The 27,842-nt window shown below is 52.3% G+C and overlaps 12 protein-coding genes across 12 annotated transcripts; 5 read left to right on the forward strand and 7 right to left on the reverse strand.

Annotated features, from left to right (window-relative positions):
* Positions 1-55: 55 nt before the first annotated feature.
* P170DRAFT_434164 (uncharacterized protein) lies at positions 56-941 on the reverse strand. The gene is made up of 3 exons (XM_024848659.1): positions 902-941; positions 744-825; positions 56-620 (listed from the first exon to the last, which is right to left on the reverse strand). The coding sequence occupies exons 1-3, from the start codon at positions 925-927 to the stop codon at positions 414-416; spliced, it is 315 nt and encodes a 104-aa protein (XP_024707703.1). The 5' UTR covers positions 928-941; the 3' UTR covers positions 56-413.
* A 224-nt stretch (positions 942-1,165) lies between these two features.
* P170DRAFT_378161 (putative siroheme synthase) lies at positions 1,166-3,306 on the reverse strand. Its single transcript, XM_024845435.1, has 2 exons — positions 2,713-3,306; positions 1,166-2,661 (listed from the first exon to the last, which is right to left on the reverse strand). The coding sequence occupies exons 1-2, from the start codon at positions 3,035-3,037 to the stop codon at positions 1,310-1,312; spliced, it is 1,677 nt and encodes a 558-aa protein (XP_024707704.1). The 5' UTR covers positions 3,038-3,306; the 3' UTR covers positions 1,166-1,309.
* A 608-nt stretch (positions 3,307-3,914) lies between these two features.
* On the forward strand, positions 3,915-5,864 carry P170DRAFT_434166 (proteasome regulatory particle lid subunit RPN5). Its single transcript, XM_024848660.1, has 5 exons — positions 3,915-4,145; positions 4,200-4,256; positions 4,321-4,557; positions 4,618-5,106; positions 5,167-5,864. Exons 1-5 carry the CDS (start codon positions 4,059-4,061, stop codon positions 5,767-5,769), a joined length of 1,473 nt encoding a protein of 490 aa, XP_024707705.1. The 5' UTR covers positions 3,915-4,058; the 3' UTR covers positions 5,770-5,864.
* Positions 5,855-6,953, reverse strand: P170DRAFT_402547 (alpha/beta hydrolase). The gene has a single exon (XM_024846430.1). The coding sequence runs from the start codon at positions 6,779-6,781 to the stop codon at positions 5,963-5,965; it is 819 nt and encodes a 272-aa protein (XP_024707706.1). The 5' UTR covers positions 6,782-6,953; the 3' UTR covers positions 5,855-5,962.
* Positions 6,954-7,156: 203 nt separating this feature from the next.
* On the forward strand, positions 7,157-7,646 carry P170DRAFT_507203 (uncharacterized protein; the record flags this gene model as incomplete). Its single annotated transcript, XM_024854458.1, has 2 exons — positions 7,157-7,206; positions 7,349-7,646. 2 exons carry the CDS (start codon positions 7,157-7,159, stop codon positions 7,644-7,646), a joined length of 348 nt encoding a protein of 115 aa, XP_024707707.1.
* Positions 7,647-8,837: 1,191 nt separating this feature from the next.
* On the reverse strand, positions 8,838-10,023 carry P170DRAFT_444403 (40S ribosomal protein eS27; the record flags this gene model as incomplete). The annotated part of the gene is made up of 3 exons (XM_024850629.1): positions 8,838-9,020; positions 9,095-9,157; positions 10,021-10,023. 3 exons carry the CDS (start codon positions 10,021-10,023, stop codon positions 8,838-8,840), a joined length of 249 nt encoding a protein of 82 aa, XP_024707708.1.
* A 220-nt stretch (positions 10,024-10,243) lies between these two features.
* P170DRAFT_472302 (aminoalcoholphosphotransferase) lies at positions 10,244-11,857 on the reverse strand (the record flags this gene model as incomplete). Its single annotated transcript, XM_024852934.1, has 7 exons — positions 10,244-10,360; positions 10,416-11,080; positions 11,134-11,229; positions 11,301-11,347; positions 11,409-11,566; positions 11,632-11,641; positions 11,718-11,857. The coding sequence occupies 7 exons, from the start codon at positions 11,855-11,857 to the stop codon at positions 10,244-10,246; spliced, it is 1,233 nt and encodes a 410-aa protein (XP_024707709.1).
* A 1,181-nt stretch (positions 11,858-13,038) lies between these two features.
* On the reverse strand, positions 13,039-15,038 carry P170DRAFT_472303 (NIPSNAP family protein; the record flags this gene model as incomplete). The annotated part of the gene is made up of 3 exons (XM_024852935.1): positions 13,039-13,523; positions 13,600-14,156; positions 14,989-15,038. The coding sequence occupies 3 exons, from the start codon at positions 15,036-15,038 to the stop codon at positions 13,039-13,041; spliced, it is 1,092 nt and encodes a 363-aa protein (XP_024707710.1).
* A 306-nt stretch (positions 15,039-15,344) lies between these two features.
* On the forward strand, positions 15,345-16,373 carry P170DRAFT_434172 (pyridoxamine 5'-phosphate oxidase family protein). The gene is made up of 2 exons (XM_024848661.1): positions 15,345-15,617; positions 15,687-16,373. Exons 1-2 carry the CDS (start codon positions 15,501-15,503, stop codon positions 16,299-16,301), a joined length of 732 nt encoding a protein of 243 aa, XP_024707711.1. The 5' UTR covers positions 15,345-15,500; the 3' UTR covers positions 16,302-16,373.
* Positions 16,374-16,912: 539 nt separating this feature from the next.
* On the forward strand, positions 16,913-17,897 carry P170DRAFT_462365 (lipoyl(octanoyl) transferase LIP2; the record flags this gene model as incomplete). The annotated part of the gene is made up of 2 exons (XM_024852097.1): positions 16,913-17,834; positions 17,890-17,897. Exons 1-2 carry the CDS (start codon positions 16,991-16,993, stop codon positions 17,895-17,897), a joined length of 852 nt encoding a protein of 283 aa, XP_024707712.1. The 5' UTR covers positions 16,913-16,990.
* A 218-nt stretch (positions 17,898-18,115) lies between these two features.
* rho3 (Rho family GTPase RHO3) lies at positions 18,116-19,531 on the reverse strand. The gene is made up of 8 exons (XM_024842280.1): positions 19,357-19,531; positions 19,241-19,291; positions 19,160-19,177; positions 19,071-19,087; positions 19,000-19,014; positions 18,827-18,948; positions 18,560-18,761; positions 18,116-18,507 (listed from the first exon to the last, which is right to left on the reverse strand). The coding sequence occupies exons 1-8, from the start codon at positions 19,404-19,406 to the stop codon at positions 18,389-18,391; spliced, it is 594 nt and encodes a 197-aa protein (XP_024707713.1). The 5' UTR covers positions 19,407-19,531; the 3' UTR covers positions 18,116-18,388.
* Positions 19,532-20,194: 663 nt separating this feature from the next.
* On the forward strand, positions 20,195-22,335 carry P170DRAFT_434174 (putative COP9 signalosome subunit 2 (CsnB)). The gene is made up of 4 exons (XM_024848662.1): positions 20,195-20,550; positions 20,624-20,782; positions 20,839-20,899; positions 20,957-22,335. Exons 1-4 carry the CDS (start codon positions 20,507-20,509, stop codon positions 22,205-22,207), a joined length of 1,515 nt encoding a protein of 504 aa, XP_024707714.1. The 5' UTR covers positions 20,195-20,506; the 3' UTR covers positions 22,208-22,335.
* Positions 22,336-27,842: the final 5,507 nt, after the last annotated feature.

The following is a 27,842-nucleotide window of genomic DNA, read 5'->3' on the forward strand; positions in this document are numbered from 1 at the left end:
TGGCGGCATCATCGATTCATCATGAGCAAAGCCAGGTGGAGGCCCTGCGCTGTCTCGACCAGACATGTTGCGATCGTCCCAGAATCTAACCAGAACGGTGTGATAAGTAAGGATGCAGCCCACCCAATCAAGTGCCGTGGGATGTGTTTTCCCGCATACCCCTTGACGATGCTATCCCACTGCATCTCCAACCCAAACCCCAGGGTCAACCCCAAGGTCTGAGGGTCCAAAGTCCAGACAGCCAATACCCAATCTCGACTGTCTCAGTTCCAGATACAGGGCTTACAGGAAACGTCCATCCGGCACCATGCGTAGAATATATTCAATTCCGGTCCTAATAATAACCCAGCCACAGCGCCACAACAAACGCCCAATCTCGCGGAGGGTCGTAGCACATCACCATCACCCCCTTCTCATTGACAGCTCTTGCACTCTGGGCCTCGAATATCATCCACCCGTCCGATCTTGCGAGGCCCGAATCCACCAGGTCCACCGCCGCCTCCGCCGCCACCACCTCCTCCAAAGCCACTACTTCCGCCCCATCGCGATCGAGTGTTGGGTTTGTTTCCGGGACGAGTAATGTTAAATCTGGAGTTTTCAGCAGCGCTGTAAGGGTCGACCTGTAGGGGTTGTTAGTCTGTGGATGCGCGCATGATAGGGCCAATGGATAAGAAACACGCGATGAGGGGTTGCATCAGAAAAGCATCCCCAACAGTTCCCGGGAAGTAAAGGCAGTAACGTACCGAAAAGAAGCTAACGAGATAGAGGCCTAGAAAGAGATAGACGCTCTCGAAGAAGCGACTGAGGCGGACGGAAAACGGTGGGCTGTGGAAGGGGGTTAGTGAGCGGCCGTTCATTGCCTGAAGGGGTCTCCATCGAGGGGCAGATAAAGACTTCGTACCTTCCAAGAACTTGTCCATTGGACATGTAGGTCTTCGGTTGTGATGACATGATGGAAATGAGATATGTGGTACTGTTTGGCAGATGTGTGGAGGGTTGAAGGTTTAATGAGATGGCGAGATGGACGGCCTGATGACATTCTTGGCGTCGGGGACTCCCGTGACTTGCTTACTGCTCGGTATAGAAGTCGACCAGGAAGACTACCAGCTCCATATCAGTACCTTGGTTATGCTTATTGATCCTTTTTAGGGATAAAGGTTAAATTCCGCAATTTTAGATGTTCATAGTCATTCGTCAATATTCTATATGGGTATCTCTTTTCCAATTCCCGGCTTGTAAAATCAACCACCTGGTCCACCATCAAAATATATCATCAAGCATTTCAGCGTTCCAGAGTTTCCTCCACGCCCTACTCCTTCTCCGTTATCTCAGCCACCTCGGGAATATGCCGTAGCTCATCCAACCCCTTAAATCCTTCTTCGACAACCCATTTTTGATCTTTGGGTTGATGTAGAATGTGGCAGCTGGCCCCAACCACCAGCAGACCAGGAGGCCGAGAGCCTTCAGCTTCAAAGGCCAGGCAAACATGCTCCAAAGTAGATCGGATCACCCGCTGATCCGTGCATGATGCTCGTTCAATGATGGCACACGGCGTGTCCTTCGGCCAAAGAGCTCGGGAATGCGAGACATCTTCTGGCGGCGCCGTCAAAGATTCCACCAGTGCCGACAATCGATGCAGTGCCATCAAGAAGACTACAGTTTGGGTCGGCACATAGGTAGGAGGATTCGGGGCCGCTCCCTTTCTTCCTGTTCCGGTACAGATCAAAACCTGGTCGGATACGCCGCGGTGGGTTGCTGGGATCTCAGCAAACAATGAAGCACTCAGCGCACTGGTGATTCCTGGCAAGACGAGAGGCGTATAGCCCTCGTTCCGGAAGAATTCAAACTCTTCCCCTCCCCGGCCATAGAGATAGGGATCACCCTGTTTGAGACGAAGAACATGTCGTCCACGGCGCAAGGCATCGAGACCCATTCGCAAAAATTCCTCCTGTGCTTGGTCTGCATTGCCAGGGAACTTTCGTGCAATATGAACCTCAGTCCTCCGAGGAATCAGTTCCAGTACTGGTGCTGGTACAAGCTTATCAGAGAGGATGAGGTCGGCAGTTTGGATGGCGTTATATGTTGCTCGAGTGAGTAAATCAGGGTGTCCTGGTCCAGAACCAGCCAGCACGATTTTGCCATTCTTTTGCAGGTCCTGAACACCATTGGACGCATCGGGGCTATCTTTGGTGGACGAATACGCCTGGAGGATATTGTCGATGTCGGAGTCGTTGATGGCGGCAAGTTTGCGGAGTGGCCAGTACTCGCAAATCTGGGACAGCCAACGCATACGCCGGGTTTTGGCAGCAGAGACGTCATCTTCGGTCACTAGGTTGTTGAAAGTGTGCTTCTGTCCTGTTGAGTCATCCTCGTCGCCTTCCAGCGAGGCTTCGCACAAGCCTGCTGCATAGTCTTCCTCCCAAAGACGTCTCCGCACCGATCCTAGTCGGTCGATTGCGGATCCAAGATTTGGGGGCAGTGTGGATGCAATTTCTCTTCTTAGTCGAGAAGCAAGCTTGCAACCGCGCCCAGAAGTGGTGATTCCCACGTGAAGAGGGCCATCCGAGTAAGTTGAGAGAAGACTGAAGGTGCAAAGGTTCGGAGCATCCGACACATTAACCGGAATTCTTAGTCGCCGACAGAGTTTGGATATATGAGGACCTGCCAAAATAATTAGAGATGTTGCCCACGTTTCATGAGATCAAGACCTACTCAGAGGATGAGCCCCGCCCAGAGTGACAAAGACCGTGTCCACCACACGGTCAACTTCCTCTCTCCCCAAGCTAGTCAGATCGGTATCCTGAAATTCTCTGCGAACCCACTGGGCTGAGCCATTTTCTATGCGCTCAGCCAAGGTGTATTGCAGATCTCCCGTATCCGGTGCAATGATGATTGGCTTTGCGCCGGCCTCCAGACTCTTGATACAACGAGCCGCAGCAAGTGGACTTGCACCTATGATGAGATGCACCTGAGAGTCTGCATTCATGGCCATCAGCAAAGGTGCCGAAGGGCCTTGATCGTTTGATGCATCCCTCATCCTGCCGTACCCCGCAAGAGTCAAATCGCACTGTTGTCGAATTTCTCTGCGATAGATAAGAGATGTTGCTTGGCAGTGAACAAAGCAGTATGATTTTGCAAGTGTACAGCCGTTTTATTCTCCCACAGGCCTTCAGAAACGAGCGTGGACTATCGACCACTTATGAATGCGGTAATTGGGATGTCCGCGGAAAAAGGCCACCGTTATTGGACGTGAGGCAAATTGGCGATAACGAATAGAGTTCTTCCCCTCAGAGTTGCAACTGATAGAGTCTGATAAGCCTATCGGGGCAATTATTCAAAGAAATTCATCAAAGAACACACATTATTCACAATTTGAATGTGTGGGAATGACTCTTTTTTTTACATATACATTTGTCTGCCGGCCCAAAGCAGTTAAAGCGATATTGCGTGATTGTGCCGGTCGCTGCTTATCTAATCTGGGGGCCTCAGGACATCACAGCCAGCCAGATTGAAGTCGACGGCCAGACAGGGAATGATGGCAGTTGAGCCCTTGCCATCATGCTTGTTTGGCATGGATGGTCAGTTATTGCTGTAGATTGCAGTGAGCCTCGTCTCATGTACGAATCAGAGATATCTTCTCGCATGCAAAGACATGTTCTTGCCAAGTACCAATGGAGAAGATGGTAGCCATTATCCATAAAAATCAACCATGGTCAAGATGGCCGTCCCTCATATGTGATTCAAAGCCCATGTAAATAGGATAACACACGGATGCGAAAGAGTGGTGTTGAGGAGGATAACCCCAGAGGAGAGTAAACAGACACGCCGGAAGGCGGACGGTGAGCGCATGTCACGTGAGCGAGCTTCGGCCAGCTCGAGCTGGCGTTGCCCGTCAAGCTTCCATGACCACATCCTCCATCTCCAGCCCTCTTCTACTCCATCCGAATCGCCATTTCAAGTTCTTCGTTTCCTTGACCCACCATATTTCTCGGGAACAAATTTCTCTATTCTATCTCTAGTCCATACCCTCAAGACCGGGAGGTCCTACATTCGTCATCATGTCCGACGGTGCCCTGATGAAGCCGGAGAAGGACTTCTCCAAGGATGCCGATAAGCTGATTCCTGAGGTGGAGCAACTGGCTAAGGTTGGAGGCGCTTGGTACTATTGCGCTGGGTCTGAATGCTGACTGGATGTATAGACCGATGTGCAGGGTGCGATTGACAAGCTTCTGGTCCTCGAGAAACAAGCAAGACAGGTATGACATACAGCGCGCTTCCTTCCCATCCGAGTACCACGCTGATTAATGCCTCGCCCGACAGGCTTCCGACCTGCCCACTACGTCTCGAATCCTCATCACTATCGTCACGATCAGCAAGAACTCCGGCGACTGGAACCTCCTCAATGACCAAGTGCTGCTGCTCTCGAAGAAGCATGGCCAACTCAAACAGGCCATAACGAAAATGGTGCAGGTGGTGATGGGATTCCTGGAGGAAACGCCTAACATGGAAGTGAAGCTGTCGGTGATCCAGACTCTGCGGACTGTGACCGAAGGAAAGGTCGGTGACTCTTGACGAACCATCCCCTTCTCCAGCTTATGTTAATGACATCGATTACAGATCTTCGTCGAAGTCGAGAGAGCCCGTGTCACCCGAATCCTATCCAACATCAAGAAATCCCAAGGCGATCTGAATGCCGCCGCCGACATTCTTTGCGAGCTGCAGGTGGAGACGTTCGGGTCCATGACCCGGAGAGAAAAGACGGAGTTCATTTTGGAGCAGGTGGCTCTCTGCATAGAACGTGGCGACTGGACGCAAGCCACCATCCTCAGCCGCAAGATCAACAAGCGCTACTTCTCCCGCAAGCCGAAGAAGAGTGCCGAGGAGATTGAAAAGCTCAAGAAGGCGGCCGAGGAGCGAGAGAAGACCCGTGGTCCCGATGAGGCCCCCATGGAGGTTGATGACGACGTCACGGACCTGAAGCTGCGCTATTTCGAACAGCAGATCGTCCTTTCCAACCACGACTACAAGTACCTGGAGGTGTGCAAGCATTACCGTGAAGTCCTGGATACCGAGTCGGTTGAAAACAACCCGGAACAGCTGCGAGCCGTAAGTTACTACCGCGTCGCCATCTTCCCATGGCCCTGTGCTAATATGAATTGTTTATAGGTTCTCGCCCGAATTGTGTATTACATTGTCCTGTCTCCCTATGACAACGAACAGTCGGATCTGCTCCATCGCATTCAGCAAGACTCGCGACTCTCCGCGGTTCCTGTCGAGGCCCGATTGATCAAGCTGTTTACCATCCACGAATTGATGCGTTGGCCGATGGTCTCGGAGCAGTTCGGCCCCCACCTCTGCAACACCGATGTCTTCAGTGCTCAACCTAGCCACTCCGCCGACGACCAACCGCACCGACGCTGGCAGGATTTCCGCAAGCGCGTCATCGAGCATAACGTTCGAGTGGTCGCCAAGTACTACACTCGCATCCAGATGGGTCGGTTGACGGAGCTTCTGGACCTGACCGAGGAAGAAACGGAGAAGTACATCAGTGAACTGGTTACGTTAAAGACCATCTATGCGAAGATCGACCGCCCGGCACGACTGGTCAACTTCGCCAAGCCCCGCGATGCCGACGACGTCCTGAACGAATGGAGTAGCGACATGAAGAGTCTCCTGGGACTGCTGGAGCGCATCGACCACTTGATCACCAAGGAAGAGATGATGGCCCGGATTATGCCCTCTCGCGGGGAGAAAGGCAAGGCTCGTTAAGGAACGGATGATACGAATGGGGCGATATGACCATGGCGCTGAATATATGGCGTGTAAAACTATATGATAGTAGAAATGGATTAATGCTTCTGCATGCTCTATCAAGACTCGAACTTTATATCACCACGTAACGGTACCAAAGAGCATGCCACATACATTCTATCTCTATCTAGACAGGCAAGGATATCTAACTCTAAAACGGCAAATCCATATCATTCACATCTTCTTCTTCCTCGCCCGCCTTACCTTGCTTCTCCTCCACCGACTCCCGAATGAACCGCACCGCAGCATCCAAATACGGCCTCTGACTCGGCAAAAAGTGACCTCCAGGATGCCAAACCACCTTCCCCTCGCCCTCCGGATCCCCCACGCACGCCTCAATCAACGACCGACTCCTCGACTCCTCGACCACGGCATCCAGCGTCCCCAACACATGCAGCACCGGCGTCTGCACCGCCGGCTCCTCATAGAACCCCCGGTACCGCGCCCCAGGCGACCGAAACCCACTATAACACACCGCAAACTTGAACGGCGGATGCGCCAGGCCCTCAAACGGCGCCGGGTACGCAAACACCTCGCCCTCGCCCTCGCCCAGCTCCTTCCTCTCCTTCGCCTTCACGAATGCATCTTTCCGCCCCGTCTCCAACAGCGCCGCCACCATCGCCGCCATCGCCGCGCCCTGCGAAAACCCAATCACCCCGTCAAACGGGCCCTCTTCTCGCAGCACCTTCGCGACGGCCGCCAGCCCGTCCTCGAGCCCCATGTAGAGCGGCGGGTTGGCGGTGTTGGACCGCCGGAACCAGCCGTAGGCTTCGGGCGCTTCTGCTTCTTCGCCGCCCTCCGTGGGCGCGGAGGCTTCGTAGCCGGGGATATCGGCGGGGTTGAGGCGCAGGGGGCCGGTCGGGTAGATTGCGGCGACTTCGTGGTGGGCGAAGGCCTTGGTGAGGTGTTTGATGAGGGCGCGCGATTTGGCGTGGAAGAGGGGCCCCGATTGGGTGTAGCCGTGCAGCATGAGGAGTTTGAGGGGCGGTCGGGGGGCATTTTGGCTGGTTTGTTTGGGAGGTGTTTGTTTCCTGAAGGATGTAATGAGAGAGGATGTAATTTTAAGGATTAGAGAGGATTAATGAGAGGGAGAAGGAATTGAGATCAACCGTCCGGACTCCGTAGCGCTAAGTTGGTCGGAGTCATCGACGGAGGGAGGATGCGATAAGATAACGGCGGACTTTTCTGCCCGCTGTTTGTTGACTCCGCGGCCCGCCTTCTTGCTCTTGGCCTTCTCATCATCTACTTTGCACTCGATCATCGCACAGCGCCTCTTACCTACTATCTACTACCTACTATCGATCTGTCCAATTCAATCTCAAAGTCTAATTACCTACCACCCAAAATGACCGTCAACATCGACCAGCTCAACACCAAAATGACCGAATGGCTCTCGTACGTCCCTCATCCTCAGCCCTCCACCACAAACCAACCAACAAACAGCCCTACAACATAACTTACCCCCCAAAACCACTTCCCCATCCATCCCATATCAAATCTAACCCCAGAAAAAAATAATAACAAAAAAAAAAAATAGAGCCTTCAAATCCCACCCCCAACTCCAACCACCCTCCCCACAACCAACCCTCTTCTTCATGTACGAATTCGCCCGCAACACGCACTCCATGCTCGAGAAGATCGACGCCGACAAGTACCGCGCCTCGGACCCCGGCGCCCTCGCGCAGATGAAAGAAGTCACCGGCCGGAACATGTTCGCGAAGGTCCTGCTGAACGATACTACGGGGAAGCTGGGGGCTATGACGGGTGGCGGGACGGTTGATTTCGGGGAGGAGGTGAAGGGGAAGGCAGATGCGGTTAATGCTGTTGGGGCTTAGGGGTCTTGATATCTTTCTTTGTTTGGGTTGGGTTAGTTTGGTTTTGGGGGGAGGGGGGTTATGAGAGTATGGGAAGCATTGGCTTCGGCTAAGGGAAATGGCCTGGAGTTGGGAATCTGGGCCGACTACCTGCCTAGATTCCAAGGGATTCTGTTGATAATACGATGACATGAATTTATTGACTCAGTTGTGCTGGAAAGCTGATTGGCATCTCACCCAGCTGGGAACAACGGAGGATTTCCACGACTAATGACGCCACGGCTATTATTGTACATGCATGTGGGTCTACAGTATGGGGTAAAAGATAAACTAAGGCCTTTCAGTCTTTCGGGCAGTTGAGCGGGGCTACTTGGGACATGTCTACTCAGATACGTCTACAACTACCAGGGACACCATTATCGAGCGAACTTCAAGATACGATTGCACAGCGCACGGGGATGCCAGGTGGATGCTGATAGCAGACAGTCCGGACCAGATCAGACAGCCACCCTATCCCTCTCAGGAGTCACGCACGCTGTCTGTCTGCCAGGTGCCTGCTAACAAGTGGTCCAAGCCGTATAGCACATCGGCCTTCCCAGCCCTGCCAGCCGCTCCGGTCATTCAGTGTCGTCATCGGCGGAGGATTTCTTCTCTCGAAGCCTGGACATGCGAATCCCTGCGGCCGGCAAAGCTCACGCTGATGTGCTCATTTGGTGGTCATCCCGTTCGTTGCCCTGTCGTTGTATGGAAACAAGAATCATTGTGGAAAAAAGTACATGTCGATGTGTGAGATATGAAGTGTCGTGCAAATCGAGCCGCAGAATCAGGAAGACAATAGTTCGATAGTGAAAACACAGAAAGAAGTTGCGAAGCAAAAACTTGATGTGAAGTAAATGGACCGATCAATGTTTGCCAGATATCCGGAACTCCCCTCTCGATTGTCAAGTAACAGAAAAAAAAAGCCTGTATTGTTCACTGGGCACGCTTTTTTGGGTGGTATAGCGGAAAAGATAAAAAAAGATATTGATGCCTGGTCATTTCCCTTCGAAACCTTTTTTGTATTTTGGGGGGGGTCTTGCTCGCAAATGGGCAAAGGATTCCATCTTCTATCTGAGTATTTTTAAATTTGCTCAAAAAGAATCATATTAATCCATTATCGAAGAACGCCACATTTCTTTCATCATCGCTTCGGCCTGATTTGCGTCGAGACATCTACTTTCTCCGGAAAGAGCATCCCTCGGTAAGTCTGGCCTTACCACCGGTGGGCTGGCAGAGGACGGTCGAGCAGCCGGCGCAGACGACGACGGTCTGGGCGTGGGAGAAGACGGTGGTGATGGTGAAGCAGCCGGGGCACTTGACGTCCATGAAGAAGGAGCGAGGAGCAGGCACAAGGGTCTATAGCAATTAAGGGCGTTGAGTTAGTCCCATGCACAGCCGGCACTCGGAATTTGATATCAAATTCATCTTACCTTAAGCTTGTGCTTACGGGCCTCAGCCTGAGGAGCAGGGTTGAGAAGGTCGACCGCGAGAACCTATCCGATTGAAATCCATCAGCACATATCCTTTGTCTCTCCTTGTTTGCTCATTCGTGATCCGAGATGAAGGGTTGCAGGTAGCCGATGGCGCCGACGACGTCGAGCACGAGATCAGAGCAGCAGGGCCCTATCTGCGCGTAAAGCGATCGAGTCTAACGAGGATGTGGTCGAGGCAGAAAGGGCAGACAAAAACCTACCATCTTGACGAGACAAAAAGTCGATCAGCGAAATAGGTTGAAGAATGGCGCTGATGGAGATGGCCTGCTTGAAGGGTGAAAAGCGAAAAGGTACTCTCGTGGAGATGGCAAAGTCTGAAGGGAATTCGCTCGCCGGGCCTCACCCACCGTCCCGTTTGGGGAGAATAGGGTTGCAACCCTCGCTAACGCTGCCCTTCCGGGTAGTCTTGGCAGGGCCCACTCGGCTTCCCCGTGCTGGCGTGCGGCCCGGCCAATCAGCGCCCGGCATATGATGACATGCTTCCCGAAGGTCCTCTAGACTTCTAGAGACTGCTGCAAGTACTGAAGTCGAGACATCATCCCGACGCTTCCAGAAGAATCTTGCTTCGTGGTGAACTATCTTCAATCATCTAACGTTTTCTATCTTAGCACATTATCTGGTGGACTGCATAAACTGCGTAAAAGAGAGGAGAAAGGAAAAGAAACATCTCGCAAGGTGGCAAAGAAATGAACAAGACCGAAAGAGAACGAAATAGAAAGCAAAAAGCAAAGCGCAACAAGACATAACAAAACAAACAAAGCAATCGCGTGTCTTGCATCTGACATGGTTTCTATATCGCTAACCCAACGTATTAAGGCATCAGACATGAACGACATAAGGGATCTCCAGCCCACTTATGTCGCCATCACGGCACTGTATGTTATGTCTCGGACATATGATTCTCGACTCCTTTTTTTTGTGTCAAAAAGATAAAACCAACCCGCTTCAACGCTTTGATGTACATTGCAAATTTGGCGACTGAAATTCGAAATATGCCGCTCCAGTATTAGGTCTTTCAAGCACCGTTTTTGTTTTATAGGGAGCCGTGGTGGTTCTCGCGTAGTTTACATGCGCATTCTGCGCAAATCACTGGGACTTCTTCGACGCATCTCCGTTGGCGGTCTCCGCCCCTTCGACGTAAGGGTGCTTGATGCTGAGGCACCAAATATCAATATAATCGCATATCGTCGTGATGATGTCGTGCTGTCCGATAGTCAGTCATGGGAGGGATAACTAGGATGGAGAATTCGCCACTCACAATAAAACTGCCATAAACACCAATCGACAGACCCAGGCACACGAAAACGAAAGCAACCTGGCCGGACCCATCGCCCAGGACGCTTGGCCAGAGACCAAAGACTGGTCCGGCGCTATCGAGCACACCCAAAGCGAGCGGGCAAAGCAAAACGTTGACAAACGGGAAGCTAGCCTTGACGAGGTGTGCGCAGATCATTTTTCCGACGGAGTACGCATTGACCAGGCCGACGAACAGAATAAATGGGATGGCGTAGTTTTCCAGGATGAAGGGCTGGAGGTACAAGTAAGCCGGAACAAGAGTCCACGTCGCAACAAGGGGCAGGAGGCCGAGTAGCGGCTGGAAGGGGTCTTGACCACGTTCCTTGCGGACCTTCATGACGTGCACAATACTCGAGCCAGTAGCGAAGAACAGAACGAAGGCGCCGTAGACTAGGTACCACTGCGTAAAGGGCATGTCGTAGACCTGCTCCGGGATGAAATCCAACTTCGGAACGCCCACAGTCTCGAGCATTGGGCGGTGCCAGAAGCTACCGCCGCCCATGTAGGCCGTGAATCCGAAGACGATGCACAAAGTCAACACTCCCTCAACGGGGCCCGAGATGATACCTAGGGTCAGGACCTGGGTGTAGTACTCGTCCCATGTTTGGACATAGAAGGTCATGGTGGCTAGATTGGGTCAGTCATCTGAAAGTCGGTCACGGCAGGTTTACATGGCATACATCCAAAAAGGGTCAGAATCGAAGACCACGACTGGCCAAGGTTCATTGCTGCCACGAATATCAAAACACCAAGAGCAGTGTTGCATGCATCGACACCTGCAGGAAAGAAAATGAGAGTATTAACACCAGCACTCTCCCTAAAAACGAAGGCGCTCGGTTATGCTCACTGTGATCGAACAGCTCGCCCAACGGTCCGCTCTGTTTAGTTCTCCGGCTGCATGGCAACACATCTTAGCATTCCGTCTACCAAAAAGTGGTTGCATTGGGGATCATACGCTTGCATTCCGTCTACTCCATCGAAGGTTTGATATAAGAACAACCCCAAGGCGCAACTGGCATAGACCCACGGCGGGCAATCTTGGTCTAGGTTGGGGTTATACCAAAGGATGGTCAAGAGGTTGACTACCACGAAAAAGAACCCTGTCAGGGTAATCTACCGGTCCTCGGTTATTCACATCGTCACGGACAGACCGATCCGGCGGTGGATTCGCAACTTACAGCGTTGGGACTAAAAGCAGAGAAAGGCCGTTAGCCAACACTCATGGGGGAAAATAAATGATATGCAGACTGGCGTCACTACTCACGCCATGCTCATAGGGAAACATTTGATCACAAAGTGATTATAAAACGGCTTCAGGACATATCGGCTTATTAACGAATGGTCGACTCCCGCATAACGATATTCCCGTAGTTTGGGGAGTTGATGCTGGCGGATGTACACCATCTTGCGTCTGGTGTGCTGGGTCCTTTCTTTTCGGATGCGCAGTCCTGCAGGATACGTGGGCGCTTGGGGAGAGAAAAGGACGATTTCCTTTGTTTTGGTTTTACGGGGAACACCAAGCTGTCAATGGATTCAAAGTGAGGCGCGAAATCTCCGTGAAACGGTGAGACAAAGCCAGGAGGTGCAAGGGGGGCAAAGTCAGAGGAGTGGTCGGGTTGTTGCGAATCCAAAGACTGGATGGGAGAGGGAGCCAAAGAAAGGAAGAAAAGGAACAGAAAAAGGGAAAAACACGTTGGGGAAGAGGAGATGGAGTCTTGTTGATGTTCCCCATTAGTCCCAAAATTTTTTAGTATTTATTATGAATTGCCATTATTATTAGTTTTCTGCCCGGCAAAAAACGGGGCCCTAAAGAGTTCCCGCGCGGGGACGAGCTGCAGAAGACGCCGACCGCAATCACCGTCGGGGTGTCAGGGTGACCTCAGAGGGAGAAAAATGGCAGGGAATGGCTAACCTAGACCCTACTCGACTCCCACGTGTGGCGTTTCATTTGCTCCTCCTTTGTCGGATGGGGGGAGAAGGCACCCATGTTTTTCGGGCTTCGGTGCATTCCCAGTAACACGGCCTTTGGGGATCGTCGCCAGTAAAAGTCCACCAGTGAAAGTGGGGTAAAGCATCACGTCTACGATGTCGCTGGGATTGGGGGAGGACATCCATCCGAGGCATCATATGAACGATGCTAAGACCAAATGAGAGGCTCCGTGCCAAAAGAGGGGTAAGGCCAACTAAGTCAACCAATCTACCGCCGATGCAACGTGAGTAGTGTCAATTTAATTTCTAGATACAGGGAGGGTTGGGCATATGAGACAAGAATAATGCTAAATGCTAGATCGGATGCGCTAAGAGCCCTACATGGCTGAATGGGAACTAGGATGAACGAGGGGACGTGGACCATCATCGGAAGTCCGGTCGAGACCCTCCGTCACATTCGCGCCGGCAAAAAAGTCTTGGGGTTCTCCATGCTCGTCGACAGTCTCGTGTCCTCCTTGAACCCCTTATTCATTCATTCTGGCCTGGCGCTAGGAAACCCAAGCTTGCTGACGTTGGTCGTGTCTGGCTGGATGGCGCGATTGGAGGATCTTGCTTGTGACCGCAGATCGATACAGCATCGGACGGGCTTGGATCGCCTATCCCACGGGACTCCAGGGCATGGGGACCAAGATGCGGCTTTGCATCGTCTGAATGAGAGGCACGGTCTTGTGCACGGTCTCCGCCCAGCCTTCGATGCCCCATGACTGCTCCCGGCGAATCTTGCGCTCCTCCAGGTTGGCAAACTGCCAGAGGTGATGCACAGTGTTCAAGTCCCCAATCTGGACAAACCATGCTCCCACGCCCTCCATGACTTCGCGGCGAGCTTTAAGCCCACGTCGCCAATGGGTCTCCCATTCCAGCAGGTTTCCGGGATGCAGAGTGTAGGACCGAAGTTCGAAAAGTCCGCCCAGACGTCTGGGCGGAGTAGTCGGCCAGAAGGAGAATTCCTGCATCAGCGAGGTCTTCTTGCTCTTGATCAAGCTCTTTAACTTCCGATCGAATTCGGGGAACTCGGGGTGTTCGGAAATGTTGTGAAGGGAGGCATGGTAGCCCTCGTATCGTTGATACTCCCAGATATGGACTATAGATGGAACGCCCGTTAGCCTACGACATGAAGGCTTCGAAAGAGAAAAGGGGGTGTTTTCGAGTGCAATTACCAAAAGTGTCGTTGTCGCCCACCTGAGTGCGCCAACTTCCGACCAGATTCACCCTGTTTTCTTCGGTGCCGGCCATCCGGGGATACCACTGGCCCACGAGGTCAACATACTCGTCGACTTTGTCGGGCTTCACTTCGTGGAAGACGATGGAGTGGACGTATTTGCCGCGAGCCAGAACCTGCGAAAACGACCGCTCGATGTCCTTGTCGAGCTGTTGGCCTTCCTTCGTTCCGTATATCAGGGAGGACAAGGGACCGCGCTTGGGAGAGTGCGAGGAATCCAGCAGTTGTTCGTCTCCTAGAAAGCGGTGGGAAGAAAGTGAGCCCAATCCCTTCTGGTCAAGACTATCGGCGGCATCAAACACAGCACGGCCATTGTTACTGCTCGCATTGCTCGCATGCGGAGCAGTGGGAGCGGTGGCGTACTCACGAAGGCGATCACGGGAGATAGGGGATGAGGTAGAATCAGAAGCAGAAGCATCGACAGACTGACTCTCTTGCTGTTCTCGCTGCTTGCGAGCCGCCTCCAAGTTCTCGCGAAACTCCTTCTGGCGAGCACTAAATTCTTCCGCCGAGTTCGGGGTTAGGTCACGAATGGAGGGTGAACGATAGGCAGTGGCAGAGGAGGTGAAGGGTCGGACCAGCGAAGACGCCGGTCGGGCAGCGCGTGACAAAAACATCGTATTGAATCGTAAACAGGAGATCGTAACTCAATCAATCCGTGCGCCCGAAGAGACAGCCAAGGGGGAAGAGGACAGATTTGCAAAGGGATGGGGAGAACAAGCGTCTATCGTAACAAATCTCAGGCGATCTAAAGACCGAGGTTTCAAAGGGGACGAGCGACACAAAAAAGAAGAAAATTGCAATTCCGAGCGCAGTAGGTTAACAACGGGTTAAAGAGGTACAGGAGGGGTTCCGAAAAGGGAGGGGGGAGGAGGAACAGCAGCGAGGGCGACACAGCCAGCAGGGGTGAGGTCGATGGGCTGACCAGACGGCTAGAATGGAAAGGCTGCTGCAGAAGAGAGGAGCCGAGAGTCGCTGTGGCAGCAACAACCAGTAATCTTAGGGAGATTGGTCAATCGGAGAAGACAAAGTCCCTGCCAACGGTCGGATAATGTACACGGGTAGTGGACGAACTGAGGAGATGAAGAAACGAAAGGCCAATGGACGAGAGGACAAAACGCGAGATGGCAGCGTAATCGACGGAAGCTGGGGAAAGCTGGGACCGGGAAGTGCGGGGAAGCAGCCTGAGGTTATGCCGTTGCGGTCACGGGGCGGTACTTAAAGGAGCGCCAGGACGCGCCCGTAGGGTGACTATTGCCTATGACACCATCCAATGGCCGACGATAGTCCGGATGCTCAACCCTGTGCTCTATAATTTGTGGATAACCCTTGTTCCTTGTCGATCATCATTGCGCGTTGCTCCATTCCTGAAGCCATGATGACGAAAGCCCTGTCTCTGCGATCGCGACATGAAACACGATACTGGCACTGCCCATCTGGTATGCATCTATCATAGCTTAACCCTCCTTCGATTGATCCACCGTAGCCCCTACTTTGTTCGGCCAGTCAAGATGTGAATTCACGAGCGATCTGGCCTCCGCCGGACCAGCCATGACGTCGACCAGTACGACCGGAGTGACTCGCGGGCGATCCGGCCTCGACCACCCAGCCCGAATCGGGACTAGCCCGGGCGGCCTAAAGCGGCTAGTGCTCTTCTGATCGGAACCGCCACCGCTTTCCCTCTTCCCCTCCACCAGGGAATCCTCGTCTTCGTCCCACGACCGAGAGCTAGTCGGAGCATACGGCCCGTCATCTGATCATACATCTTGCGAGACTCGAGTCGGAACTATATTTGTTTGCATTTGGATTTGGATTCTTTTGAGTTCCTCCGCCAGCGCCATGACCGACTCTGTAAATCCTCCCCTCTCTTATGAGGCATCGGCCACCACCACCCACCCCCACGTCGCAACTACTCTTCCTCCCGAGGTCATTGCGTGTTTGAAGAACTCTCGGTTTGTATGTTTTTTCCCTGGGGTATATGAGCTGTCTTAAGTATACACACAAACTAACGGTTGCATCTTTCAGCTCCATCTCGCAACATGTGATGACCTGACCCCCCACATCTCCCTCATGTCATATACCTACCTCCCCTCGACACCCTTCGACCCTTATCCCACCATTATCATGACCACCAACCCGTCCTCGCGCAAGACCAATCATCTGTTGACCAACCCCCGAGTTTCCCTATTGGTCCATGACTGGGTTTCCCATCGTCCGCCCACCCGAGCCTCCAACGCCGGCGAACGCGAGGGATCCCCTCCCCCGGCGGCGACGCGGTCATCCTTGGCCAGTTTGCTGCTCAACCTCAACACGAGTGCGCTCTCGAGCATCTCCACCACCATTACCGGCGCCGCCCGCTTCCCGGAGCCCGGCTCCGACGAAGAAGCCTGGTGCAAGGAGCGGCATCTGGAGAACAACACCTTCGAGGAGGAAATGGGTCTGTTTGGTCAGCAGCAACAGCAGCAGCAGGAACTTGGCCAACGGCGCACCAGCGTGTCGATAGACAGCGACGTGCGTGTTGTGACGGTTCGAGTCCGCGAGGGCCGGATTGCGGACTGGAAGGGAGGTGTCCGGGATTGGGTGGTGGTCCGGGAAGGCGAGGAACAGACACCTTTGGTCAATGGAACGTTGGATGCTTAGGTTCTTGTATTATATAGGGTCTTTTGGAGGTTCTGGACCGGGTGCTCGACATCCTTCATTCTGGGATCTGCTCTTTCAACCTTGTCATTATAGGGACAAGCAAGGATATCATGAATTTATGAGTGTTGTGCAATTTTCTCTTACCTGTATTCGAAATATCATACATATCATACTGATACTGTTTGATATTCGTTTGACCAACAAATTGAATATCCAGGCGACTGCGGAAACTGCGGAACTGAGTCTTGGGGGCGGTGGTGACCTCATAGGGTATACAGAACTACGAGGATTATCATATACACACAGACTGCTTATACCAAGTGAGCAGAAGTAGTTAGTTTACAACAGAATCACTTATCAATCATCAGATTGCAAGGTCAAAAAAGACCATACCCCGGGCATAGATCACATGATCCCTCTGGGCCGGTGACGTCCATGGAAATCCGATCGGAACTAACAAGCACTAAGGAACCCAAGTCCAATCCCGTTCAACACAGCTATTCTTCACCAAATCCCATTGTCCTGCGCCCAATTGACAGAGCATCGCATAGAGGCATGCGCTAGCAATACCTATTCACTCATCTCATTCATTGACTCTACCCACCCACCCACCCACCCACCCACCAACCAATTCATCTCAATCTCAACAACCACAACCTACCTCCTAGAAAACCAACACCTACAACACAATGAGACTCGCGCACCTCCACATCCCCTCCATCACCTCCTTCACACGGGTCTCGACCCTCCAACAAACACTAACCAGCCGACTCCTGGCGTACAAAAAGACGGCGCACCCGACCTCCCCGCCCCCCGATCCCACCATCATCACCTTCACCCCGAACCCCGTCTACACGACCGGCCGCCGCGACCTCCCCCCCTCAAACACCTGTCCCTCGACGCCGTCGCTCTCGCTACCCCCGTCCCTCGAACCGATCCGTTCCCTCCTCACCGCACCGGGCTCCGGCTCCAGCCCGAACACCTCCCCCCCAACAGCAGAGTACCACCCCACGCTGCGCGGCGGGCAAACAACCTACCACGGGCCCGGGCAGATGGTCGCATACACGGTGCTGGATCTGCGACGTCTAGGGCTGACGCCGCGGTGCCATATCCGGCTGCTCGAGAACAGCGTGATTGATGTGCTGCGTGGCTACGGCGTGCAGGGTCAAGTGACGGAGGACCCGGGGGTGTGGGTGCAACCGGCGACAGAGACGGCGACGGGATTGCCGAGGAAGATCACGGCGGTGGGGGTGCATCTGCGGCGGAATATCAGCTCGTTCGGGATCGGGTTCAACGTGACGGATGAGCCGATGTGGTATTTTAGGCAGATCGTGGCGTGTGGACTGGAGGGGAGGGAGGCGACGAGTTTGCAGGGGTTGGGGGTGAAGGGTGTCGAGGTGGGAGAGGTGGCGGGTGGGTTTGTGGAGGCGTTTGTGAGGCGGTTGAATGCTGATTTTGCATGCGGGGGGAGTGCGACGGGGGAGAAGGTGGACGAGGTGTATAATGTCGGGGAAGAGGAGTTGATTGGGGATCGTGAGTGAGTGGTTTAGGGATTAATCTGGAGCTGGTTGTTTAGATGTGTACATAGATCTATAAAAGCTGGGAATCGGAGTTCAGGCATTGGGTGCCATCGGCATATTAAAAATACATAGAGAAGCAAGGATATTGCAAGTGATTAGAAGTCATCGTTGTAGATGGTACATGTGATTGTCTATAGGAAATATAGTAAGCGAAATTCAATCATCGTCTCGATTCACGAACTGATCCAATCGAGTGCCAATTGTAGGTATGAAGTACTTCGAACCAGAAACCGGTGACTTCTGCAGGGGTCGCTGAATGACAGCGCCGAGGATGAAAAGATTATAAGGAGAGCCCAGCAAAAGTATGTATAAAGAAGAGAAAGAGCCAAAAAAAGAAGCAAAACCACCAGGCTAAAGTGTCACAGGAACATAAGGCTGTGCTCTGCCCGGCGAAGGTGCAGAGCTGTCCGCTGTGGAATGCAAAGAACCAATATGGGTATAGGAAAGAAAAAGGAAGTAAGGCGGCCGACAGATACCCTCCAAAACCTGAAAATAGCCAAAAAATGTTTAAAGGATGACACATCCTCCCTTAGATGCGGTCGACCCTGGGGCTTTCACCTCTAAAGCGACCTTGGCCGCTTCATAAAAGGTTTCCATGATGCCACGGTTCTGGACGGCAGAGCATTCTATCATCACATCAGCGTTGCTCATCAATACACCAGAAACAAGGATTATTACCCAGGTATTTCACGGCCCCGATCTCCTTGGCCTTGGCTAGACCGTGCTCGTACGCGATGGCGTTTGCGTTGTTGTTTTCGAACTCATCCTTTCTCAAGTCGCATTTGAGCGCCGTCAGGACCAGCTTGACACCCGGGCAGTTCTCCGATATTTCGTCCACCCATTTGCTTGCCACGTTTTCGAACGAGTCAGGGCTGTCAACCTGTATTGAAAGTGGGATTAGGTCATGTACTCCGAGAATGAGGCGAAGTGTAAAGAAGCACCCACGCTAAAGCACAGCATGATGACGTGTGTGTCTTCGTAAGACAGGGCACGCAGTCGGTCGAATTCTTCTTGGCCCGCCGTGTCCCAGAGCGATAATTCCATGTGCACATTATCGACAAAAATATCTAGCAGGCATAAGCATACGTTGCAAGCGCCCTGGAGTGTGGATCAATTACCGTGGACGTAGTTTTCTAGAACAAGAGATCGTTAGCAAGTAGAATCAACACAGCCCGGGGAACGCGCGTACCGAAGACAGTAGGCTCACTATGCGATGAGAGCAAATGTTAATATCGCAAATACCGGTCGACACCCACTGCCGAGGAAGGTGATGCTTACTAGACTGTTGGGAAGTATCTGGGCGTCAGAAGTTAGTGAGTGGCTTGTCGACAGCAGGGAGGGGAAACGGGAGTTGCCCACCCTCTCGTAAAGACGTTCAGGGCCGAGGTCTTGCCGCAAGCTCCATCGCCTCTGTTAACAGTACTAGTCAGACGCTGTTCATCCAGTATTATCATCGGGTCGTAGAGATCACTGACAGCAGCACCATCTTGCGCCGAACAACTTTTTGACGCCCGCACAGGTCCATTGTGGAAGAGAATCGGCGAGAAGCCGCTTGGTCGAGTATGCGATAAGAGAAGGGGGTCGGCGCGATTCAGCTCGGGCGGATGGGTATATAGGGTGATATAGGTATATATCGTATGTCACGAGGGAGACGCGGTCGTAAAGGATAAATCGGGGAGGGTCAGGAAGATCCCAAAAATCAGGAGGAGATGAAAGTGGTTGAGAAGGACAAGTCGTGGGCCGTGCAGGGTCGATGTCATCGGATCCTGAAAAGGATCAGCGAATAAGGTGATCGTCATCTGCCAAGGGCCTTCGCCTCCCGTGCCTGCTTTGGAGGCTCTGGCATTCCGTCTTCTGCCCAAAGACAGGACACCGTATTCCATCGGCTGCGGTCGGAAAGTCTGCCATGTGTGTGTCTGAGGTGATAGAAGTCCCCCAGGAGGCTGTCATTTCCTCCTGAGGGTCGTTTCTTGGAACCCGCGGCATGGCGGTCTCCATCGACCTAGCGCAATATATAAAACAAAGAACGCATGACGTTTACGCCAACGGGTGGTTCTACGGGGCACATCGACGTTTCAACGCCAGGGGTCAGGACAGAAATAGAGATACTGGAAGTGAGGAGGGCACTGAGCATACGGTGTAGTTCGGATTCACTCTTCCGTCCAGGCGTGACTACCTACTTGGTGATCGATCTACTGTAGCCTGGACCTCTCTTCTATTCTTCCAATATCAACACAGGCACCTGGGAAATAAGGCCATCTAGACAAACGTAGCACCAAGAATAGTGGCAACACTGGTCTTTTCCCCAACAATAACAATAGCAGCACCGAGCAGTGAATCCATCCACGTAAAGCCCCCTGTCAGGTCGCCCTGGACGGTCGGACCCATCGGTCGTGGCAGGCAAGCGGGGAAAGTAAGTCGGGAGCCTCCGATAGGCGCGGGAGCTTCTGCTGCGACTTATCGACCTTCCCTCCTGTACGGCGTCTCGCCTGCCTCCATCTGTCGACCACTGTCCCCCCGACTCGCCACTATTCTTACCTGCACCGAGGATCTGGAATCCCTCGTTACCGCTAGATAATCGACACAGCCCGATACCCGCGAGAAAAGTCTTCCGCAACCCCCACAATGTCGGACGATGACGATTTCATGCAAGACTCCGGTGACGAGGAGTACGCCGCCCCCGCCCCTTCTACACACCCTGAATAGATGGAGAGAGGCGCTCTAACCGAACCCGATCCATAGGTACGACTTCGAGTACGAAGATGCGGACGACGACGAGTCCGGCGACGTTGGGATCGAAAACAAATACTACAATGCCAAACAAATAAAGATAGACTCCCCGGAGGAGGCGATCGTGGAGTTTCTAGGGGTACCGCCGCTAGAGGAGGAGAAAGGCGACTGGTAAATGAACATCACCACGCCCGTGAATCATAGCCCCAATACTGATGGCCCGGTAGGGGATTCAAAGGTCTCAAACAAGCCATCAAATTGGAATTCAAACTCGGGCGGTACAGCGATGTATGCTTCTCCTCCGGTCGACATGTCGCTCTTGGTGCTATACTGACCGTTGTCCAGGCTGTCGAACACTACAGGGAACTGCTTACCTACGTCAAGTCGGCCGTTACGCGGAATTACTCCGAAAAGTCCATCAACAACATGCTCGACTACATCGAGAAAGGCTCGGACGACGACAAAGCCTACCAGTGCATGGAAGAGTTCTATTCGTTGACCCTCCACTCGTTCCAGAACACGAATAACGAGCGCCTATGGTTAAAAACAAACATCAAACTCGCCCGCCTCTGGCTGGAGCGCAAGGAATACGGCCAACTGAGTAAGAAGGTGCGGGAATTACATCGAGCATGTCAACGCGAAGACGGATCGGACGACCCGAGTAAGGGCACTTACCTGCTGGAGCTATATGCGCTCGAGATTCAAATGTATGCGGAGACGAAGAACAACAAACGGCTGAAGGCTCTGTACCAGCGTGCGCTTCGCGTGCGGTCCGCCGTGCCGCACCCCAAGATCATGGGGATCATCCGAGAGTGTGGAGGCAAAATGCACATGAGCGAGGAGAACTGGGAGGAGGCGCAGAGTGACTTTTTCGAATCATTCCGCAATTACGACGAGGCGGGTTCGATGCAACGGATCCAGGTGCTCAAGTACCTCGTGCTGACCACCATGCTGATGAAATCGGACATCAACCCGTTTTACTCGCAAGAGACCAAGCCCTATAAGAGCGACCCGCGTATCTCCGCCATGACTGACCTGGTCGACGCCTTCCAACGAGACGACATCCACGCCTACGAAGCCATCCTTAGCAAAAACCCCGACGTGCTAGCGGACCCATTCATTGCGGAGAACATCGACGAAGTGAGCCGGAACATGCGAACCAAGGCCGTCCTCAAACTCATCGCGCCATACACCCGGTTTTCGCTCAGCTTCATTTCCAAGCACATCAAAATCTCGGTGCCCGAAGTCCAGGATATCCTTAGCTTCCTAATCCTTGACAAGAAGCTCAACGCCAAAATCGACCAAGAGAGTGGAACCGTGGTAGTGGAGAGTACTAGCGACGTGGATCGACTACGATCTCTGGAGGAGTGGAACGCATCGCTTCGGACCCTCTGGCGCGCCACCCTAGACGACGGGGAAGGATTCAAGAGCGACGAGGCGTCGCAGCTCCACGGATTGAGAGGCGGACCGACCTTCCCGTCGGGCTTCGGTGATGATATGCCTGCAGGGGGCGGACGTGCTGGCAGTCATCGATTACGGAGTACCGGCTGGAAGGGTAAAGGGGCCGCGAAGGCAGTAGGACCCCGGGGGTTTTAATTTTAGAGTGAATGGGGAAAAAATAAGGAACGGGGAAGGCGGAAGAGAGAAGGTTGAGAGAGAGGGGCGGACGGGCGACGAGAGAAAATCGACCGGATATAATCCTTGTTAAGCTGCAGAGCGGAACAGGGGGGGGGGGGGGGGGGGAAGGGAGAGGGAGAGAGAGTAAGAGAACAAAAAAAAAAAAAAAAAAGGTCCCCAGCCCAGCCCCATGATAGACATTTTTACCTCGTACTTACAGTTAGCTACCTACCTACTTCTACGACGTACCCATGACATGATTTTGATTGACAGCAGACGCAGTCATGCACAGCAGACAGTAGTGTCCTCGATGTAGTACGTCGTACCAGGTAGTACTGAGTAGTAGGTAGTAGTACAGCGTCACCCTCAGCTCCCCTACTTAGGTATCCATCCATCTGCTGGACACCGGAATCCCCGAAGATCGAAGGACCGAGATAAAGAACGGTACTCCGTACGCTGACAGGGGACAGGGGTTCTCTGGACCGGGGGGTGGTGGTCATGCAGCAAGCACCGCACATACGCTGCCTACTATCCGCGACGGAGACGGACAGAGAGACGAGACTGAAGTACTGTACCTACGGAAAGCCTCTCCTGCTCTTCCTATCCTATACTATAATGTACTATACGTTAGTACACTCTAGCATATAAGACGGTCTACTATATTGCCGCGTAGTTTAACCATGCTTTTTTATTCATTTATTTTTTGATTATAATATTGGCATACTGCGTACAGCGTATGGACTTCACTAATACGACATCATATGCCATTCACCCCTGTCGTTAATACACGGCCTGCACTAGGGACTTACGCGAGGCCTGTAAATGTCGGCTGTACCTTAGAGTAGGTAGAGTAAGGTAGGTAAGGTACTACATTCCAGAAACCAACCCCGAGGGAGCCAATGCAGTCGATTCGCGGGGATCCACGGGAGGAAGAAAGAAAAAAAAAAAACACCCCCCCGTGTCAAACGTTCAAACGTCCCAGGGCTAATCTTAGTATCCTCTGTACTCTCTCTGTACGACTCCTCGACGGAATACTAATGCGAATAGGAGGTAATACAAACGGTCAGTCAGTCGAGTCACCCCCCCGGGTGTGGAGATCCGATCTAACTCCTGCAGTCATCGTTCGGCCGATGACGAGCGCGCACAAATGAGGCACCTAGGCAGATACATAGACGGTTATATGCGTTCTGCGTGGTTACTAGGGGACGACGATATACGCCGTATACGATCAAGCGAGGGCGAAATTCCTGGTCACGAGTAGGAGTCGATAATACTCTCTTGCGAGCGAGCTAAATAGTAGACAAGATGAACCTAACCGGACGAGTTACAGCGAAAATGTCATACGCATAGTCCGGGCGTAGAGTACCTAGTGTTTAGGCTTGTCGGTGGATCTAGGTACCTATCGGACAGGCCCAGGCGGAGAAGTACAGAGTGTACAAAGGGCGTCGTAGAATTTTGCAAGGAAAGAAGGTAGAGGCTGTCAAGTCGCTTCTCCCAGATGGATCCGAACCCCTATGGGGAGAGCGCAATAACACTCGCGCTTTAAGGCACTAAATTCGCCAGGATCACCGGGTGTCCACCGGAGAACCCATGTCGGTCTGATCGATAGGCCGGATCCAACAGCCTTCAATCCCCTTCGGTTTCCCCTCTTCTCAACGAAAAATTGTAGGGTGGATGTCAAAAGACTAATAAGAAAATATTAATTTTTTTTCTAAAAAAAAAGGAGAGAAAGATGAAAGAGTGGGAATTGAAAAAACACGAAAAAGAGAAATTAAGCCCACGGCGTCACTCGCCAACGACAGGAGCGAACGCAACCCATGCAACGGACAATGCAGAAGAAGCACGGCAGCCACCGCATTTACCCAGCCAGTGAGTGACGCGATAAGTCGGTGGCAGTCGGTAGGTGGGAAGAAGTTTCAGGGCCTGCAACAAAGTGCCCGCCAAGAGACGGTCGAAATGGAGTACTTTTGCCAATTGGCGGCCTGTCATCGAATGGGCTTGGTCCGCCCCGCTGGGGGGTTTTCTCTCTTTTCTCTTCTTTTATTGATTTATTTTTTATTTTGTGTTTTTCTTCTCATGATTTGGATTATGCCTGTTGAATATTGACCGGGGGGATTTTCGAACTCCCTTGGGTATCGGATACAAGCTGGGTACTTCACTTACTGCGTACCTCCATCCAGCAATCTACTCGAAGAGAACCGGGAACTAGCTCCCCCACGTCATAGCCGTACGTACGGAGTACCTAGTACTGCGGCCTAGATAATTTTTAGGCCCACCTCGCTGAATGACTGAAATCAATTATGCGGTGGTGAGTGGTGACGGTCGAATCAATCAGGGATAAGGTGCAGTACTGGTTCGCCGGGCAGTTCAGGTGGAGTCTTGTCTGTAGGTGATAATTGCCATTTGCGTACTAGACAGAGTAGCCGAGTCGGAGAAAGCCAGGAGAATTTCGCAATCGGCCATGAAGTTGATCTGACCCCATCGGCGCTATCATTACGTGTTTCGTTGGGTGGCTACCGTGCCTATCAGCCGCGGGGACCTCCCTAGGTACCTTAAGCCCGTCGGTCCTTTGGGCAGTCGCACGCATTGCGAAGGCAGACAGGCAGGTATTCGGTGGGTATGCGGGAATTGGGGGGTTTGGGAGACGCTGGACCGAGAATTTCCCGACGTAAATGCCCGATCTGCTTGGTGCTAGGATGATAAGAGTCCCAGATGATAGATGATGGTTTGGATAGTCGCCAGCAAGGGTCCTGCTGGATTGACAAAACGGTAAGTATCAAAGACTGCAAGGTAAGTGGTACACAGCAGCAAAAAGGCCACCAGGGAAAAATTTTAAATATAAATAAAATTAAAACAATAAAAAAAAAGGAAAAAAAGGAAAAAAAGGAAAATAGTCAAGTGGGGGGATTATCTGTAATGCGATCACACGCAGTAATGAAATCCTTCCCTATCGTGGATTATCGCTGTTGTTCCTTTCACCGGATCCCGCTGTCACCAGGTAACTTGGCTTCTAGTAGTTAAATGGCCTCTTCGCACCCAAGATGAGGACGCAGAACCCGGTTCCAGGCGACCGGGATGCGCGATACTATTAAAAGAGACCCTGGAGACGAATCGGAAGAGGTCTCCCGTGCATGACGGAGGGGAAGGACATAAAAAGTCCGCGGCGCCCTGAGTGCTGAGATGGGATAAATTGAAGGACAAGGGGGAGAAAAAGAAAAAAAATAAAACCACCGATTTCCAGGATCCAGGTACGGAAACGATACAAAGTACGGGCCAGGGGACAGATGAAAGGCAACCGCCACTAAGCTACCCAGCAATCAGTACGGGAAAGGAGGGTAGGATAACTATGGCCTCGGAGTGGCTTCCGAGGTAGCATATGCAAGCCCTCTCCTAGTTGGATCGAGAATTTTCCTGGACTTCCGTTTAGTCTGACCTCGCTCTTGCGCGCAAACGACGGATTGGTAGACGGAGTGGATTATAAATCCACCCAAAGCAGGCAGAGAGGTCTTTGGCTAGAACGCGGAGGTACATACCGGCCGAATGGCCCAACCGACATCCATGATGACCGCCAGAGCAAGAAGGTGGTCTGATCCTCACTGTCGGCGATCACGGCAAGGAAAAGTGAGGTGAGCGAGCGTTATTACGGCATGTTATAGAAGTGATGTGGTAGGATCGATAGGCCGACTGGTCGTCCTGGACAACTGATTTTGTGCACTGAGGATGGTCGATACACAGCAGTAAAATAGTCTTGCGTTGCTTCGTCGACCAATCCGATTGTTCACCACTGGAAGCCTTACAGAATAGCTCAACGTTAAAGTTGCTGACAGGATTGGACCCATCGATGATTCGTCCGTCAGATCAGCAAGACCTCGAGTACGCACCCACATGGTAGCACCTATCTGCCCAAGAGATTTAACAACCCTCCTGGTGCAGGATAGAGGAGGCACTGTGCTTTTTGGGTACCCGGTACGGAGGAGGCAGAGCCGATCAAATGCCGTCTCGATCGGTGGGAAAAGGACCGGGCCCAATATTCAAGACTTCGCAGGAATTCACCCCATCGACGACGCGATCGAACGCACCGGCCGGCCTGACTCGCTAGGAGGGTTTGTCCTTGTCTCTTGACCTTTCCTTCTACTCCGCACTCGTATGCTGCATGCAAGACGGCTGGTAGCAGGGACCGTTTAGATTAAACCGCCCACCGTCTTTTGCGACCATCGTCGGGGCGTGGAGACAAGAAAGAAGCTCGTTGTTTGTAAGACAAAGACATGGGATCACCATGGCCGGCTCCTTCTGTTATTGGTCTAGCTAGCTCGAAGCCAATCTGTACTCCGTAGTCACCAAGTCAATCTCATTCTCAGGTTCTCAGCAGCTTTTTTAGTCGCCCCTCTCATGGATGCTAGTGTTGCTCCACCGGCCAAGCGTTTGTCATGCCGGGACATGTGGCCGCTTTCAAGTGCATGGGGATCGAGAGGCGCAGGGTCATAGGTTGCATCGAGATCGGGCGGTCGGGTTTTCTTTTCTTTTTCCTTTGTGTGTTCCATTCATGACTTAGGATTTCTTTGTTTTCTCATTCGATCATTGGCAAGGACGAGAAGCCAATCTGGATCGAACCACCCGTAGTCCGGGGTGTTGGAGGGGGGGAAAGGATGCCGTGAGAGTTGAGAACTTGAGGCCGACAGCGAAAGGCATTTCTGCGATCTGAGCACCGGCCGTTCGATGCCTCGCAGAATATTTTAAGAGAATTAAAAATAAGATAAAATTAAAAATCAATAAAAATCAATAAAAAAAGATGGGAACAAAGCGATGGACAATCACCGAAGGGCCATCGGCGAATCAGCGAGCGTCTCGGCATTTGGTGTGACAGCATCATTTCATACCGACGATTTTCAATTGTTGGAAAACGACGGCCAGTCTCTCAGGCTGTCCCTCCCCGATCGAACAATCGATCATGGATGTCTTAAAATACTGTACCGATCAAATGGAAATTTTCACTCGCCCTGTTTGCAGGCGTCACGGGAACGCTGGCAGGGCCAAACCCGCCAAAGGATCGTCGTTCGCTCTTATTATTCATCGCTCCATCACTCCATCCCTCCGTCAAGCTGAACCGGCGGTTCCGCTGCATCTTCAAAATGCCCACTTGGAGTGGTTACTTGCTTGCTTGACTACTGCCCCCCCAGTCGTGCCCCATCATTATTACACAGTATCCTCACTGTGGTATTTTTACTCCGCTTCCCTTTTCGTCCTCTGCTTTCTTTCCCGTTGTGCTCCTTTTTGCTGATTTTTGATTCGATTTATTCGATTTATTCGATTTATTTATTGGATTGGGGGTTTTAATTTGATTGATCGATGGGTTGGGATTCCTGAATTCCTCCCTCCCCCCGAAACCCCCGTCCTGGGCATTCAGGTGCTTTCCCACCGTGACTTCTTATCATCGTCACCCTTTCTCGTTTCCTTCCCTTTTCCTGTCCCTTCGTGCGCGGACCCAGGTTGGACCATTTATTATTAGCACCTTCCCATGGTGCAGAGCTTGAATCCCACCATCCATTATTCATTTTCATCCTCTTGCTCCGCGCGCATTCTTTTCCAAACATCCTTACGGTGAGTGCTGATGACC

The sequence above is a fragment of the Aspergillus steynii genome, assembly GCF_002849105.1.
Source record: "Aspergillus steynii IBT 23096 chromosome Unknown P170scaffold_2, whole genome shotgun sequence".
Taxonomy (NCBI): domain Eukaryota; kingdom Fungi; phylum Ascomycota; class Eurotiomycetes; order Eurotiales; family Aspergillaceae; genus Aspergillus; species Aspergillus steynii.

What these genes read in the sequence shown, in the direction of transcription:
- P170DRAFT_434164 (XM_024848659.1), bottom strand. Translation starts at nt 927, where the DNA reads ATGTCCAATGGACAAGTTCTTGGAAG. An exon ending in AATGGACAAGTTCTTGGAAG is followed by an intron (nt 826 to 901) that starts GTACGAAGTCTT and finishes CCCCTTCCACAG; the next exon opens with CCCACCGTTTTCCGTCCGCC. An exon ending in ATCTCGTTAGCTTCTTTTCG is followed by an intron (nt 621 to 743) that starts GTACGTTACTGC and finishes CAACCCCTACAG; the next exon opens with GTCGACCCTTACAGCGCTGC.
- P170DRAFT_378161 (XM_024845435.1), bottom strand. Translation starts at nt 3,037, where the DNA reads ATGAGGGATGCATCAAACGATCAAGGCCCTTCGGCACCTTTGCTGATG. An exon ending in GGGCGGGGCTCATCCTCTGA is followed by an intron (nt 2,662 to 2,712) that starts GTAGGTCTTGAT and finishes TTATTTTGGCAG; the next exon opens with GTCCTCATATATCCAAACTC.
- P170DRAFT_434166 (XM_024848660.1), top strand. Translation starts at nt 4,059, where the DNA reads ATGTCCGACGGTGCCCTGATGAAGCCGGAGAAGGACTTCTCCAAGGAT. An exon ending in GGACTGTGACCGAAGGAAAG is followed by an intron (nt 4,558 to 4,617) that starts GTCGGTGACTCT and finishes CATCGATTACAG; the next exon opens with ATCTTCGTCGAAGTCGAGAG. An exon ending in ACCCGGAACAGCTGCGAGCC is followed by an intron (nt 5,107 to 5,166) that starts GTAAGTTACTAC and finishes AATTGTTTATAG; the next exon opens with GTTCTCGCCCGAATTGTGTA.
- P170DRAFT_402547 (XM_024846430.1), bottom strand. Translation starts at nt 6,781, where the DNA reads ATGCTGCACGGCTACACCCAATCGGGGCCCCTCTTCCACGCCAAATCG.
- P170DRAFT_434172 (XM_024848661.1), top strand. Translation starts at nt 15,501, where the DNA reads ATGACCGACTCTGTAAATCCTCCCCTCTCTTATGAGGCATCGGCCACC. An exon ending in GTTTGAAGAACTCTCGGTTT is followed by an intron (nt 15,618 to 15,686) that starts GTATGTTTTTTC and finishes TGCATCTTTCAG; the next exon opens with CTCCATCTCGCAACATGTGA.
- rho3 (XM_024842280.1), bottom strand. Translation starts at nt 19,406, where the DNA reads ATGGACCTGTGCGGGCGTCAAAAAGTTGTTCGGCGCAAGATGGTGCTG. An exon ending in TCATCATGCTGTGCTTTAGC is followed by an intron (nt 18,762 to 18,826) that starts GTGGGTGCTTCT and finishes CTTTCAATACAG; the next exon opens with GTTGACAGCCCTGACTCGTT. An exon ending in CGGGGCCGTGAAATACCTGG is followed by an intron (nt 18,508 to 18,559) that starts GTAATAATCCTT and finishes ATGTGATGATAG; the next exon opens with AATGCTCTGCCGTCCAGAAC.
- P170DRAFT_434174 (XM_024848662.1), top strand. Translation starts at nt 20,507, where the DNA reads ATGTCGGACGATGACGATTTCATGCAAGACTCCGGTGACGAGGA. An exon ending in CAAGACTCCGGTGACGAGGA is followed by an intron (nt 20,551 to 20,623) that starts GTACGCCGCCCC and finishes CCCGATCCATAG; the next exon opens with GTACGACTTCGAGTACGAAG. An exon ending in GAGGAGGAGAAAGGCGACTG is followed by an intron (nt 20,783 to 20,838) that starts GTAAATGAACAT and finishes ATGGCCCGGTAG; the next exon opens with GGGATTCAAAGGTCTCAAAC.